This window comes from Carettochelys insculpta, chromosome 2 (genome assembly GCF_033958435.1).
Source record: "Carettochelys insculpta isolate YL-2023 chromosome 2, ASM3395843v1, whole genome shotgun sequence".
Lineage (NCBI taxonomy): Eukaryota > Metazoa > Chordata > Testudines > Carettochelyidae > Carettochelys > Carettochelys insculpta.
This window is the reverse complement of record NC_134138.1, coordinates 146,767,304-146,779,514: the sequence shown is the minus strand read 5'-3', so window position 1 is coordinate 146,779,514 and position 12,211 is coordinate 146,767,304. Positions and strand designations below refer to the sequence as shown.

Genomic DNA, 12,211 nt, shown 5'->3' with positions numbered 1-12,211 from the left:
CAAAAAAAATCATTGATTTAATTTAAGTTACCAAAAAAGATAAGATAGACTGTGCTTAGAATGTAATTGATTTTGGAGTAAGCCCGAATGAACTCACTGGCTTTTCTGTTTTTTGAGAAAAGTAGTAAAGTGGTTCCCTTGGAAAAGATGAGTTATGCTGAAGTAAAATAGGGGATAGAGTGGTGTGTAGCCATGATGTTCCAAAATAAGCGACATATATTATGTAATAAGAAAATCATAGTCAGTGGCAACTGGCAATTCTAAGTTTCTCAATCTAGTTAACTAATTCAACAAGCCATAAGGATTAGCTCAATTAAACTTTTTTTTTCTTCGCAACATCCATCAAAGCAGACAACTTGGGAATTGTCAAATCACACGTATACTAAGGCTATGTCTACACTAGCACCCCACTTCCAAAAAGGGGATGCTAATGAGACACTGCAATGAATATGCATTTTGAAATCCCCTTATTTCTCTTTGATTATAGGAATTTCAAAGAACATGGGGTCCATTCGAAAAGGATCCCATGTAAACAAGCCACACGTGATCGAAAGCGGCACTTTGGAAGCGCCATGGCTGCTACTATGCTAATGAGGCACTGAACATTCACTGCAGTGCCTCATTAGCATATCCCAAAGAGTCTCATTAGTATCCCCCTTCACAAGCCTAAAAGGCACAAAGCCTAAAAGACAGTCTAAAAGGCATAACGAGAGTTCTGAAGAATGATGTATTGCAAAGTAAGTAATTTAAGTTACTAACCAGTGGATATGGCTGAGTGGAACTGCATTGTTGTCCACATATTTTTCTCCCAGCAAGTAGTTTGCCTTATGATGTTTCATTCTTACAACTAAGCCATGCATCTTCTGCTTACACTCAATGCTTCCTTTTTTTACCCTGGGAACATATTTCTTCAAAATATTCCAAGGTGGGCTCTCTCTTACACCCAGAAGTCATGACAGTTTCTGTGGCAAAAGTGCAAGGGAGAAATAATTGAACCTGGATATGTGATGACTGATGTCTTCCTTTTTTCTTTCTTGTCCATGCCACTATTACCTCCATCCTTTTTTATATTTTGTGTGTCTGTCTTTAACACTATGTCTTAGCTTAGGGGTAAGCAAAGTGTGTGTTGGGGGGGGGGGGGGCGGCGGCATGAAATTTCATAAAGAGGGGCACAGCACAATTGGCTGCTCAATCTGAGACTCATCCATCTGATTAAAAATTTTGAAATATGTTACTGTTTCTATGCATGTGTATTCACATTTACATATCAATTGATAACTTTTTACATTCTGCACATTTATTTTCTTACATGTGCCAGAAGTTTTTTGTTTTTTTTAAATATGATCATAACCCAGATTTCCATTGGTATGGATTACATTACACAGGTTGGAAGGCGGCCCTGCTACTTGCAGGTAGTAAAGTGGGGCCCCATGTAAAAAGTTTGCTCATCCCTTTCTTACCTAACTCCACTACCACGCTTGGCCAAGATCCACCGCCACATAAGCACAGAACAAAAACAATCCTATCCAGCTTGTGTCTTTATTTGCACATGTTCCCTTTCAATCCACTGGTTAACAAAAATTGAAAACCCAGAACTTTGAAGAAGCAAGTGCTAGAGTTACACTGGGCAAACTAGAATGATTACTTCATTTTTTATTTCATTGTAACTTCTATTATTAAAGGAGAAGTTTAGTGGTATTTTACTGATGATTTAAAAAGTCCAATTTCAATTAAAAATTAAAAAAAAAAAATCACCGATTTTATCCACTGTCTGAAAATACTTAAATCTTATTGCTAATTTCCTGCAAAATAGAACGCCCAAAATGTTTTTAACCCTCTCCTAAAACACCTGCCAAATTATTATCCAGTGACAGAGGACAAACACAAGTTGCATCAATTATTAGTAGCATTATTCTGCCTGTACTTCGCTACAATCTCTCTCAAACCCCAGGAAATTCTGTTGAGCAGAAAACAGTTCAGATTCTAGTAACTTGCCTCATATGTCACAAAAGCGGCATGACGTTTTATAGGAAGGGTTTGGCTTTGAAAGGCTGTGCTCCCAAATCATATTTCTGCTGATGGAAACAGATAGGGAAATCTGTATCAAAACTCACATGACCTACAGTAAGCATGGGAAATGTTTTTTGATGATGGTCATTCTAATATTTTGGAAAGTGGTCAAGAGCTGCTCTTTTCTACAGAGGAGGTACACACTTTGGGAAAGTGGTTGGCTGCAGAAGGAAGCTTGGGATAGGGAAGTGGGGTGCAGGAGAGAGTGGGGGTCCTGAAGGGAGTTTGAGTGAAGGAAATTCTGCTACACTTTCATGGCCCCCAACAAAACTAGCCAATGAAAGCAGAGATATTTTGCTGTGGGTGGCAGCAGATGAAAAATTTCTCCCTTCCCCTTTCCGCAGCACAGAAAACCACAGGTAGCACTAGCTGCTTTGAGGAGCATTGCTCCATGTGCAGGCGTAAACCAGATTAAAAGGCTTGGCAGGCCAGATGAGGCCTGCCAGACACATCTTGCCCACCCCTGATTTCGAATATTCTTTTAATCAATGACTACTCAGTCTGTTCAACCAACGTATATTACAAGGCTAATTTTAAACAATAATCTTACATCTGACCTACAAATTCTTCTGCTCTTATTTTAGAGAGTATTAATAACTTCCTCCATAATGATCTAAAGGATTTATATTAGAATTCTTATCTTACATACTAATACACCAGAGGATGTATTGTAGCTTTTTCCGAGCTATCCCTTGGCACACCCATTTGAATAGTATACTACTATTCTAATTTGATCTATTATTAAAATTATGTCCCCAGCAGGGAGCAACCAGACAATTGGCCCATCAAATCTTTATCTTCTAGAAAGCCTATTTTTGCTCAATAACACAAGCCTAATAATTATGTATCATCTATTGGTGAAAAAAGTTGGATTAGCTAAGTCATAAAAAAATTACAAAGAAAAGAATAAAATATTTCTACCTCAGCTTCCACACCCTCATGTGTAGGGATAAGCCAATCCATCAGCCAGTATATTAGTGAAACTCCCACTAGTGTCAATATTCATTCCCTTTCCTCAGGGTTTCACTTCTTTTTAAACACTGTTCATCATCACTCAAGATAGACAAACCAGGCCCTGTCACCTCGCCTCTACTCTAGCCTTTGGCTCAGCCAGCGCATGCTGCCCCCTACACAAACAGGTATCACAAGCCAAGTCTTCCACGTAGCTGATGTGGAAAGACTCCTTTCCTCTTCCTCGCACTGATCCATAATCTTCCACAGAAGCCTGACCGCTCTCTGCAGCAATCCCCCTTTAAGTGACCAGCTTGTTGGTCTTCTATGTCACCAGCTGGGAGGCAGCCGATTAGCATAACTGCTTGAAGGGTCATCCCACCCCCTAACAATGTCCAAAGCCACTACATTCTCTCTCCTGCCACCAGATATCTGGCATGCACGCTATTATGAACTTGGTTGGCCCCATCCATGCAGTTGAGACCACCATTTTCAGCACCATGTAAAGAAAGTTGGATAGATAACTGCAAACAGCTACCGAATGACCATCCTCCCCAGGGTAAGTGGGAAATGCGATGCTGGCAGCAGGAGCCTACAGAACACACAAAACATTCCATGACTACTTCTGTAGTCTCCTTGATAATGTTGAGAGTTCTGAATCAAAATGCATGGAAATCAACAGAGGTCTTGCTTCCAATGTGCATGAACTCTGAATATGGCCTTATTCGTATCAGGCAAAACCTGTATATTTGTATCTCTTTCATCATTCCTTCTATACTGTTTTTTCTCATCAAGTGGCAAAAAGTGAGATTTATGGAAAAATGACTGATACAGTAACGTGCCCTTGTGTGAAACAATATCTTATATTTCTTAAATTAAAATAAATATTTTTGTTAAAAGAAGAGAAGCTAGAATTAAGAATGAAATAGCTTGGGTAAATATATATCCAATTTCCATTGCAATATAATTGTGCCAATCTTGCACTTTTTAATATAGGCAGATACACTAATTAAATCAACATTATCTTTGCATGAATAACAAATGCAGCAGTAGGTGCATCTTCTGATCCTATGAACAAGAATTGCCTAGAAGGCACCAGATTATCTGGTGACATAAATAATAAACAGCATAACAGCACAAGGGTAAAAGTGGTTAGGGGGCATTCAGCTACTGCACTTGTTACAGTGGGCTCCCACCCACCTGTGGGGACGCTTCTTATCGAAGAAATTACAGCAAGTAAATAGGTCTGGCCTAAAAAGTGAAGAAATACAATGAACCTTGTTCTACAAAATGTCCAAGGCACAAGAGTATTGGGAACCTTTAATCAGGATGGAGTGGGCATATTTGTTCACAATTAACTTCATACAAAGTGTGTTAACAACAGGTGTCAATGCCCTTTATGCTACTCTTAAACAGAGTATTTAAAGTAAGCAACAGAGTTAGAAAGTCAACTCAGCAAACGGTTTTAGAGTAAATGCCAAGCACCACACATTTCAGAAATTCTCTCTTGGTGTCTATATTAACACAGAGAACGATATCCTTGTTTTTGTTCTGTTTTATTTAATTCAGGCTTTGTCAATATCATTACAAAACATCCTGTCAGAGTTTTCTAAGCAGGTGGTTCTCTGGTAAAGTGGCAAGGACTGATGCCTACAAATGGTTTCCTGGCTGCTGAAGAAGGTGCAGCAGCACCAGGTTTTCAATGACGCCACATGGAAAGAAGCAAAAGGGTGAAGAAAAAGATAAAGAAGGCTGAGGGCGAGGGGGGTGAATTAGGCCCTTTCACTCCATCACAAAATCAACTGTTATAACTGCACCCTAGCAACCCACCAAAAACAGCAATTAGCAGTATCTCAAGTGTATTTCTATGACCATAATCAATGTCTCTTTAAATACCAGTAATCAGCTAAACCGGCTACATGCCTTGCAATAATTCTTTAAAGGATCCTATTTCCCCACAAAGTAAGCAATGATACTGTATGGTTGGCTTTTCCCAAAAGTAGTTTTAAATGAAAACATAGACAAATGCCTTATGTAATCCCAAATTATATAATCCCTGAGCACACTAAAAAGATGTTTTTCTCTATGCATGAAAGTTGAGCTCAAAATAGATCATGTTTTAACATTCAGGGTGAAAAGCAGAAAAGCCTGATCAATAATAAACAAGCAATAAACAGATCTTGTCACAACACAAACAAGAAGGCTCCAAATTCAAAAGAAACCATGATCTGAAAAGAAACAGAAAACAGAGAGTCCACACCTCCAAATAAATGACACAATTGATATTGTGCATCCAGGCAACATTTTGTGATGTACTGTGCAAAACAGCTGCAATGTTGTTTGGAGCCTCCCCCCTCCCCACCCAACTGATACCTTCAGATGTCTCTCAGGATACCCACTTGATCACCCTATTTTACAGTCTCTCTTCTTCTAAGGATGTTTTGGCAGTGGCCAGTCCACATTTGACAACCAAACACACGCTGTATGTGCACTGCCATCATCCCAGGGAAGCGACTAATAAATACAGCGAGTTTTGACACTGCGAGCACAGTAATTTACCCCCTACCCCAGTGATGTATTGCTGTATTTTGGCTAGGTCCAGTAAAGGTAAAAGGCGTCCGGCGAGTTACCTGCTCCCCGAAGTCGATGGCGATATTGGTGATGCCCAAAGGGACCAAGAATCGGATCAAGGGCCAGTAGTTGGTGAGCGCTGGAAATTTCACCATAGTCCCAGCTGGGCGAGGACCCCAAACACATCTGCCGTAGCAGGGAAACTGCAAGGGGGGGACGGGGAAAGAAGGGGGAAAAGAGAGAAAAGACAAGGCCCCTGAAAACCAGGCTTCTGCCTTTGCCGGGGGAGGCTCTGCGTCCGGCAGCGGCAGCAAGGCGGGCTCTCCTCCTCCTCCTCCTTCGCTCGCTCGCTCGCTCTGCGCGCTGTGGGGCTGCTCTTAGCTCCAGTCCATCCCTGCTGCCCTCCTCCCACACCGCACCGAGCTGCTGCTGCTGCTGCTGGGAGGAAAAAGAGGAGGGACGCCGCCGCCGGCGAGCTCCGCGGGTGGGGTTCCCATTATAAGAGCAAGCGAGGGAGGCAGGTACCCGGGCTGGCCTCAGCCCAGCCGGCGGCGGGGGAGTGGGAGCAGGGGCGGGAACGAAAACAAACCAACCACCAGCGTGGGGCAGGCTGGGCCGGGCCGGGCCGGGTGTCGCGCCGCCGCCTCCTTCCGTGGGGTGGCCGCCGCGGCGGTGTAGAAGGCGGGCGGAGGCCGGAGGCGCTGCGCCCCGGCCCAGCTACGTCTGGTCTGGCGGCGGCGGCGGCGGCGGCCTCACTAAACACGTGGGTTTGACACACGCCGGCCGCGTTTCTGGCAACAAGCAGGGAGGGAAGAGCGGCGTTTCGCTGCTCCACCTCCCGCTGCAGCCCGCCCGCCGCCTGGGGGCCTGCGAGCCGGCGGGTGCGGGGGGCGCACTGCCTGGTTGTGCGTGTGAATGTGCAGTCTCGGACTGCGCTCTTGGGCACGTCGTAGACATAGGAAACATGACGGGAACGCGCCCAGCGTCGCAGCATCTGTGTGTAACTGGGGGGATTGTGCGTGTGCTACACACTGCGTGTACCGTAACAGAGAAGAAGCCGTGCTAGTCTATACACTACCAAAACAAAAAGCAGTCAAGTAGCACTTTAAAGACTAGCAAAATAGTTTATTAGGTGAGCTTTCGTGGGACAGACCCACTTCTTCAGACCATAGCCAGACCAGAACAGACTCAATATTTAAGACACAGAGAACCAAAAACAGTAAGCAAGGAGGACAAATCAGAAAAAGATAATCAAGGTGAGCAAATCAGAAAGTGGAGGGGTGGGGGAAGGTCAAGAATTGGATTGAGTCAAGTATGCAGACAAGCCCCTATAGTGACTCAGAAAGTTCCCATCACAATTTAAACCATGTGTTAATGTGCCGAATTTGAATATAAAAGCCAGCTCAGATGTTTCTCTTTCCAAAAAGGAGCGATAATTCCTTTTCTGTAACACACATACCTTTAGGTCATTGACAGAATGCCCCATTCCATTAAAATGTTGACTAACTGGTTTGTGGATCTGGAGTGTTTTGATGTCTGTTTTGTGCCCATTGACCCTATGTCTAAGGGAGTTAGAAGTCTGTCCAATATACAAAGCACCTGGGCATTGTTGGCACATGATGGCATATATGATGTTAGTAGAGGAGCATGAGAAAGTGCCTGTGATTCTGTGAGTAACCTGGTTAGGTCCAGTGGTGGTATTTCTAGAGAAGATATGTGGACAAAGCTGGCAGCGGGCTTTGTTGCAGGGAAAGGTTCCAGGACTGGTATTGCTGGGGTATAGACTGTGGCTATTAGTGAGGATCCTCATGAGGTTGGGAGGTTGTCTGTAGGAGAAAACAGGCATGTCACCCAGGGCCTTCTGGAGTGTGGCATCCTGATTAAGGATAGGTTATAAGTCCTTAATAATTCATTGCAGTGGTCTGAGTTGGGGGCTGTAGGTGATGACCAGTGGTGTTCTGTTCTTGGCTTTTTTGGGCCACTCTTGGAGTAGCTGGTCTCTGGGTATGCGTCTGGCCCTGTCGATTTGTTTTTTTACTTCTCCTGGTGGGTAATTCAGGTTTATGAATATTTGGTAAAGTTCTTGTAGTGTTTGGTCTCTGTCAGTTGGATCAGAGCAAATGCGATTGTACCTAAGAGCTTGATTGTGAACAGTGGATCTAGTCACGTGTGCAGGATGGAAACTAGAAGGGTGTAGATAAGTATAGCGATCAGTAGGTTTTCGGTACAGTGTGGTACTGATCAGGCCATCCTTGATTAGTACTGTAGTGTCCAGGAAATGTATCTCTTGCATGTTGTAATCGAGGCATAAGTTGATGGTGGGGTGTAGATTGTTTAAGTCTCTGTGGAATTCCTCCAGAGCCTCTGTACCGTGGGTCCAAATCATAAAGATGTCATCAATGTATCTTAAGTATAGGAGTGGTAATAGGGACGAGAGCTGAGGAATCGTTGTTCCAGGTCAGCCATAAATATATTGGCATATTGTGGGGCCATGCAGGTGCCCATAGCAATTCCACTAATCTGGAGGTATAAATTGTCCCCAAAACGTAAATAATTGTGTGTGAGAACAAAGTTACAGAGGTCAGACACCAGATTGGCTGTGGTGGCATCAGGGATGGTATTCCTGATTGCTTGTAATCCGTCTTTATGTGGAATATTAGTGTACAGAGCCTCTGCATCCATTGTGGCAAGGATGGCGTTATCAGGAACTTTTCCGATATTTTGTAATTTCCTCAGGAAGTCAGTGGTATCTCGGATATAGCTGGGAGCGTTGATGGCATAGGGTTTGAGGAGGGAGTCCACGTGACTGGTAGTTCAGTGGTAAGGGTGCCAATACCTGAAATGATAGGGCGTCCAGGGTTTCCAGGTTTGTGGATTTTGGGAAGTAAATAGAATAATCCAGGCTGCGGCTCAGATGGTGTGTCTGAGTTAATGAGGTCCCGAGTAGCAGCAGGGAGCTCCTTCACTAGTTGTTGTAATTTCCTTTGGCACCCGCATGGCCCCACAATATGCTAATATATTTACAGCTGACCTGGAACAACGATTCCTCAGCTCTCGTCCCTATTACCACTCCTCTACTTAAGATACATTGATGACATCTTTATGATTTGGACCCACGGTACAGAGGCTCTGGAGGAATTCCACAGAGACTTTAACAATCTACACCCCACCATCAACTTATGCCTCGATTACAACATGCAAGAGATACATTTCCTGGACACTACAGTACTAATCAAGGATGGCCGGATCAGTACCACACTGTACCGAAAACCTACTGATCGCTATACTTATCTACACCCTTCTAGTTTCCATCCTGCACACGTGACTAGATCCACTGTTCACAATCAAGCTCTTAGGTACAATCGCATTTGCTCTGATCCAACTGACAGAGACCAAACACTACAAGAACATTACCAAATATTCATAAACCTGAATTACCCACCAGGAGAAGTAAAAAAACAAATCGACAGGGCCAGACGCATACCCAGAGACCAGCTACTCCAAGAGCGGCCCAAAAAAGCCAAGAACAGAACACCACTGGTCATCACCTACAGCCCCCAACTCAGACCACTGCAACGAATTATTAAGGACTTATAACCTATCCTTAATCAGGATGCTACACTCCAGAAGGCCCTGGGTGACATGCCTGTTCTGTCCTACAGACAACCTCCCAACCTCATGAGGATCCTCACTAATAGCCACAGTCTATACCCCAGCAATACCAGTCCTGGAACCTTTCCCTGCAACAAAGCCCGCTGCCAGCTTTGTCCACATATCTTCTCTGGAAATACCACCACTGGACCTAACCAGGTTACTCACAGAATCACAGGCAGTTTCTCATGCTCCTCTACTAACATCATATATGCCATCATGTGCCAACAATGCCCAGGTGCTTTGTATATTGGACAGACTTCTAACTCCCTTAGACATAGGGTCAATGGGCACAAAACAGACATCAAAACACTCCAGATCCACAAACCAGTTAGTCAACATTTTAATGGAATGGGGCGTTCTGTCAATGACCTAAAGGTATGTGTGTTACAGAAAAGGAATTATCGCTCCTTTTTGGAAAGAGAAGCATCTGAGCTGGCTTTTATATTCAAATTCGGCACATTAACACATGGTTTAAATTGTGATGGGAACTTTCTGAGTCGCTATAGGGGCTTGTCTGCATACTTGGCTCAGTCTAATTCTTGACCTTCCCCCCCACCCATCCACTCTCTGATTTGCTCACCTTGATTATCTTTTTCTGATTTGTCCTCCTTGCTTATTGTTTTTGGCTCTCTGTGCCTTAAATATTGAGTCTGTTCTGGTCTGGCTATGGTCTGAAGAAGTGGGTCTGTCCCACGAAAGCTCACCTAATAAACCATTTTGCTATTCTTTAAAGTGCTACTTGACTGCTTTTTGTTTTGTGTGTACTGTGTGTGGTGATTGTGCATGTACCACAGATGGCACGTACCATGTGTGTAACTGGTGATTGTGCGTGTACTCCACACTGTGGGTACCATGTGTGTAACTGTGGTGATTGTGCGTGTAATCCACACTATGGGTACCATGTGTGTAACTGGCGATTGTGTGTGTACTACACACTGTACTATGTGTGTAACTGTGGTGATTGTGTGTGTGTACTCCACACTGTGTGCACCATGTGTGTAACTGGTGATTGTGCATGTACTACACACTGTGTACCATGTGTGTAACTGCAGCTCGAGATGTAAATTAAACATCTACACCTAGCAAGCATCTGTTAAAGCTGCCTGCTGTGCTCCAGGCCTCTGGCACACACTGATGGAGCAACCCTCAGCAGAAGTGTACAGAGTTCTTGCATCAACACTAGTCTGGAAATATCTCCTTTCTCTTCCATAGTCTAGTTTTAAAATTTATGAAGTAAGTCCCAAGTAAAATGGGAGGTTTACAGTGCTTGGATGTCACCTATGAGCTGCTCAGAGACATCCCTCTCTTGCCCTACTGTAAAATAGGAAGAGTGAGGTGGCTTGCAAGTTGCAGGCTGCCCAGACCCTTCTCAAAAGTGGGACCCCAAGCTTGCACAGCATGTTAATAAGGCCTTCACAGTGTGAGTTTGACCATTACTGTAGGAAATAAGTAGTACCTGATGGGGAAGGCACATCTTACCAACTAAACACTGGCTGGAGGATTTAACTGAATTGAAGTGGTGTGTGGGAGTGTCCTTAATCTCCCCAGTCGCTACCAGTCAGCAAATGCTTGAGTCAGAGTTTTTGTTCTTCTAAACCACATACGATAATAAATAAATGGAGGCCATGTGTTAGCTAGATGTGTTAATATTTCAAAGTCAGCTTAAATGCTGAATAATAAAATGCCATTTGCAATCTGGAAGCACAAGCCCGCTCACGTGGAAAGCAATGGTGTATTTATTCACTGGGAGCACTGTTGGACCCTGGCTCCCTTTCTAGAAGACTAGCCCCTGAGAAAAGCAGGATGTGTTTTCAATTTTTAATTGATGGATGTAAAACTTTTGGATTGGCCAGTTGGTGTTGATGGGTTTTATCACCAAGGTGGAAGAACTGGGATATGTGTACCCTGCAAATTAAAATCTTTGGCACCACATCTCAGAGCCCTGGTTAGTTGCAGCAGGCCCATGCAGCTCAGACTTTGGGATTAAAAACAGCAATGTAGAATTCGGTTTCGGGCTGGAGGGCAGGCTCTGAAAACCTGTGATGGCGGAAGGATCGCAGAGTCTGGAGACGCTGCTGAGGAGCAGTGTGTTTAGAAGAGTGGTGCTTGCACCTGATGGCTGTAGCCATTCCTTTGGCTTATGAAGCAGCACCACCCTGACTTTTCTCAGTTCCTTCTGACCTTCTAGGACTGGAGTTGCAGCTCTGTGCAGTTTTCAACCTCACAATCCTTCATTCAATGACTTTTGCTAGTTGTACGTAAGTCAGTAGTATCCATAGTACTGTCCAGTATTTGTTAGATTTAGTATTAATTGCTGCTTGTGTTTCCTGATGATGCTCTTTTCATCGTTTCACCTTAGTCCATCATGAGCTGGATCCCCAATAACAATCCCGTGTGCAGTGCTTGCTGCATCTAGGCGAAGCCATGGGGCAATTTTTGATTTGCAGATCATTCATGGAATGGACTCCAGTAATGAGGATGCTGTTGCTCCTTCCTTTGGCTTATGAAGCAGTTCCCCTTGTCATTTGTTTCCACCTGCAGCCCATCGCTCCTGTGTTCTCCCTGTCCCCTTCCCAGCCACAGCATGTCACTGAGGAAAGTCCAACGGGGGAGTTAAGTACTGTCTGGTTGCTGTGGCTGCTGCCACTCAGCTCCATCGTGGGAGATGAACTGCTCTTTCCTGCTGTCCTGGTGGTGTGACAAATTTTCAGGTGTCCTCTGCAGGCCCATATGCTACGTGGGATGGCCCTGCTTCCTGCTTCAACAGTGAGGACCTCATCAGATTGCCAGTCTGCCATCCTCTGGTTCGAGAAGTGCTGCCACTTCACCTGCTGCAGCGAGGAAAAAAAAACATGTTACTGAATATGCTCAGTATAAGGCAAGCAGCAATTTGGGAGGCACATACTTCCTCCTTCCCCTTTGTTGCCTCTGGGCAGAGGAATAATTCCCCACTGAGCGTGCACAG

The 12,211-nt window shown here is 44.2% G+C and overlaps 1 protein-coding gene across 2 annotated transcripts in view; it reads right to left on the bottom strand.

The window, feature by feature from the left end:
- The window catches only part of ANKH (ANKH inorganic pyrophosphate transport regulator), a 172,518-nt gene extending 166,109 nt beyond the window's left edge, over positions 1 to 6,409 (bottom strand). Inside the window, exons 1-2 of one of the 2 annotated variants that reach the window (XM_074987832.1) lie at positions 6,182 to 6,409; positions 5,652 to 5,795 (exon numbers count right to left, since the gene is read on the bottom strand). In XM_074987832.1, coding sequence (XP_074843933.1) covers positions 5,652 to 5,747 — 96 coding nt within the window. In that variant the 5' untranslated portion in view covers positions 5,748 to 5,795; positions 6,182 to 6,409. The remainder of the gene's footprint in view (positions 1 to 5,651; positions 5,796 to 6,181) is intronic. The other variant, XM_074987831.1, reaches the window with a different exon arrangement.
- Between the last annotated feature and the right edge of the window lie 5,802 nt (positions 6,410 to 12,211).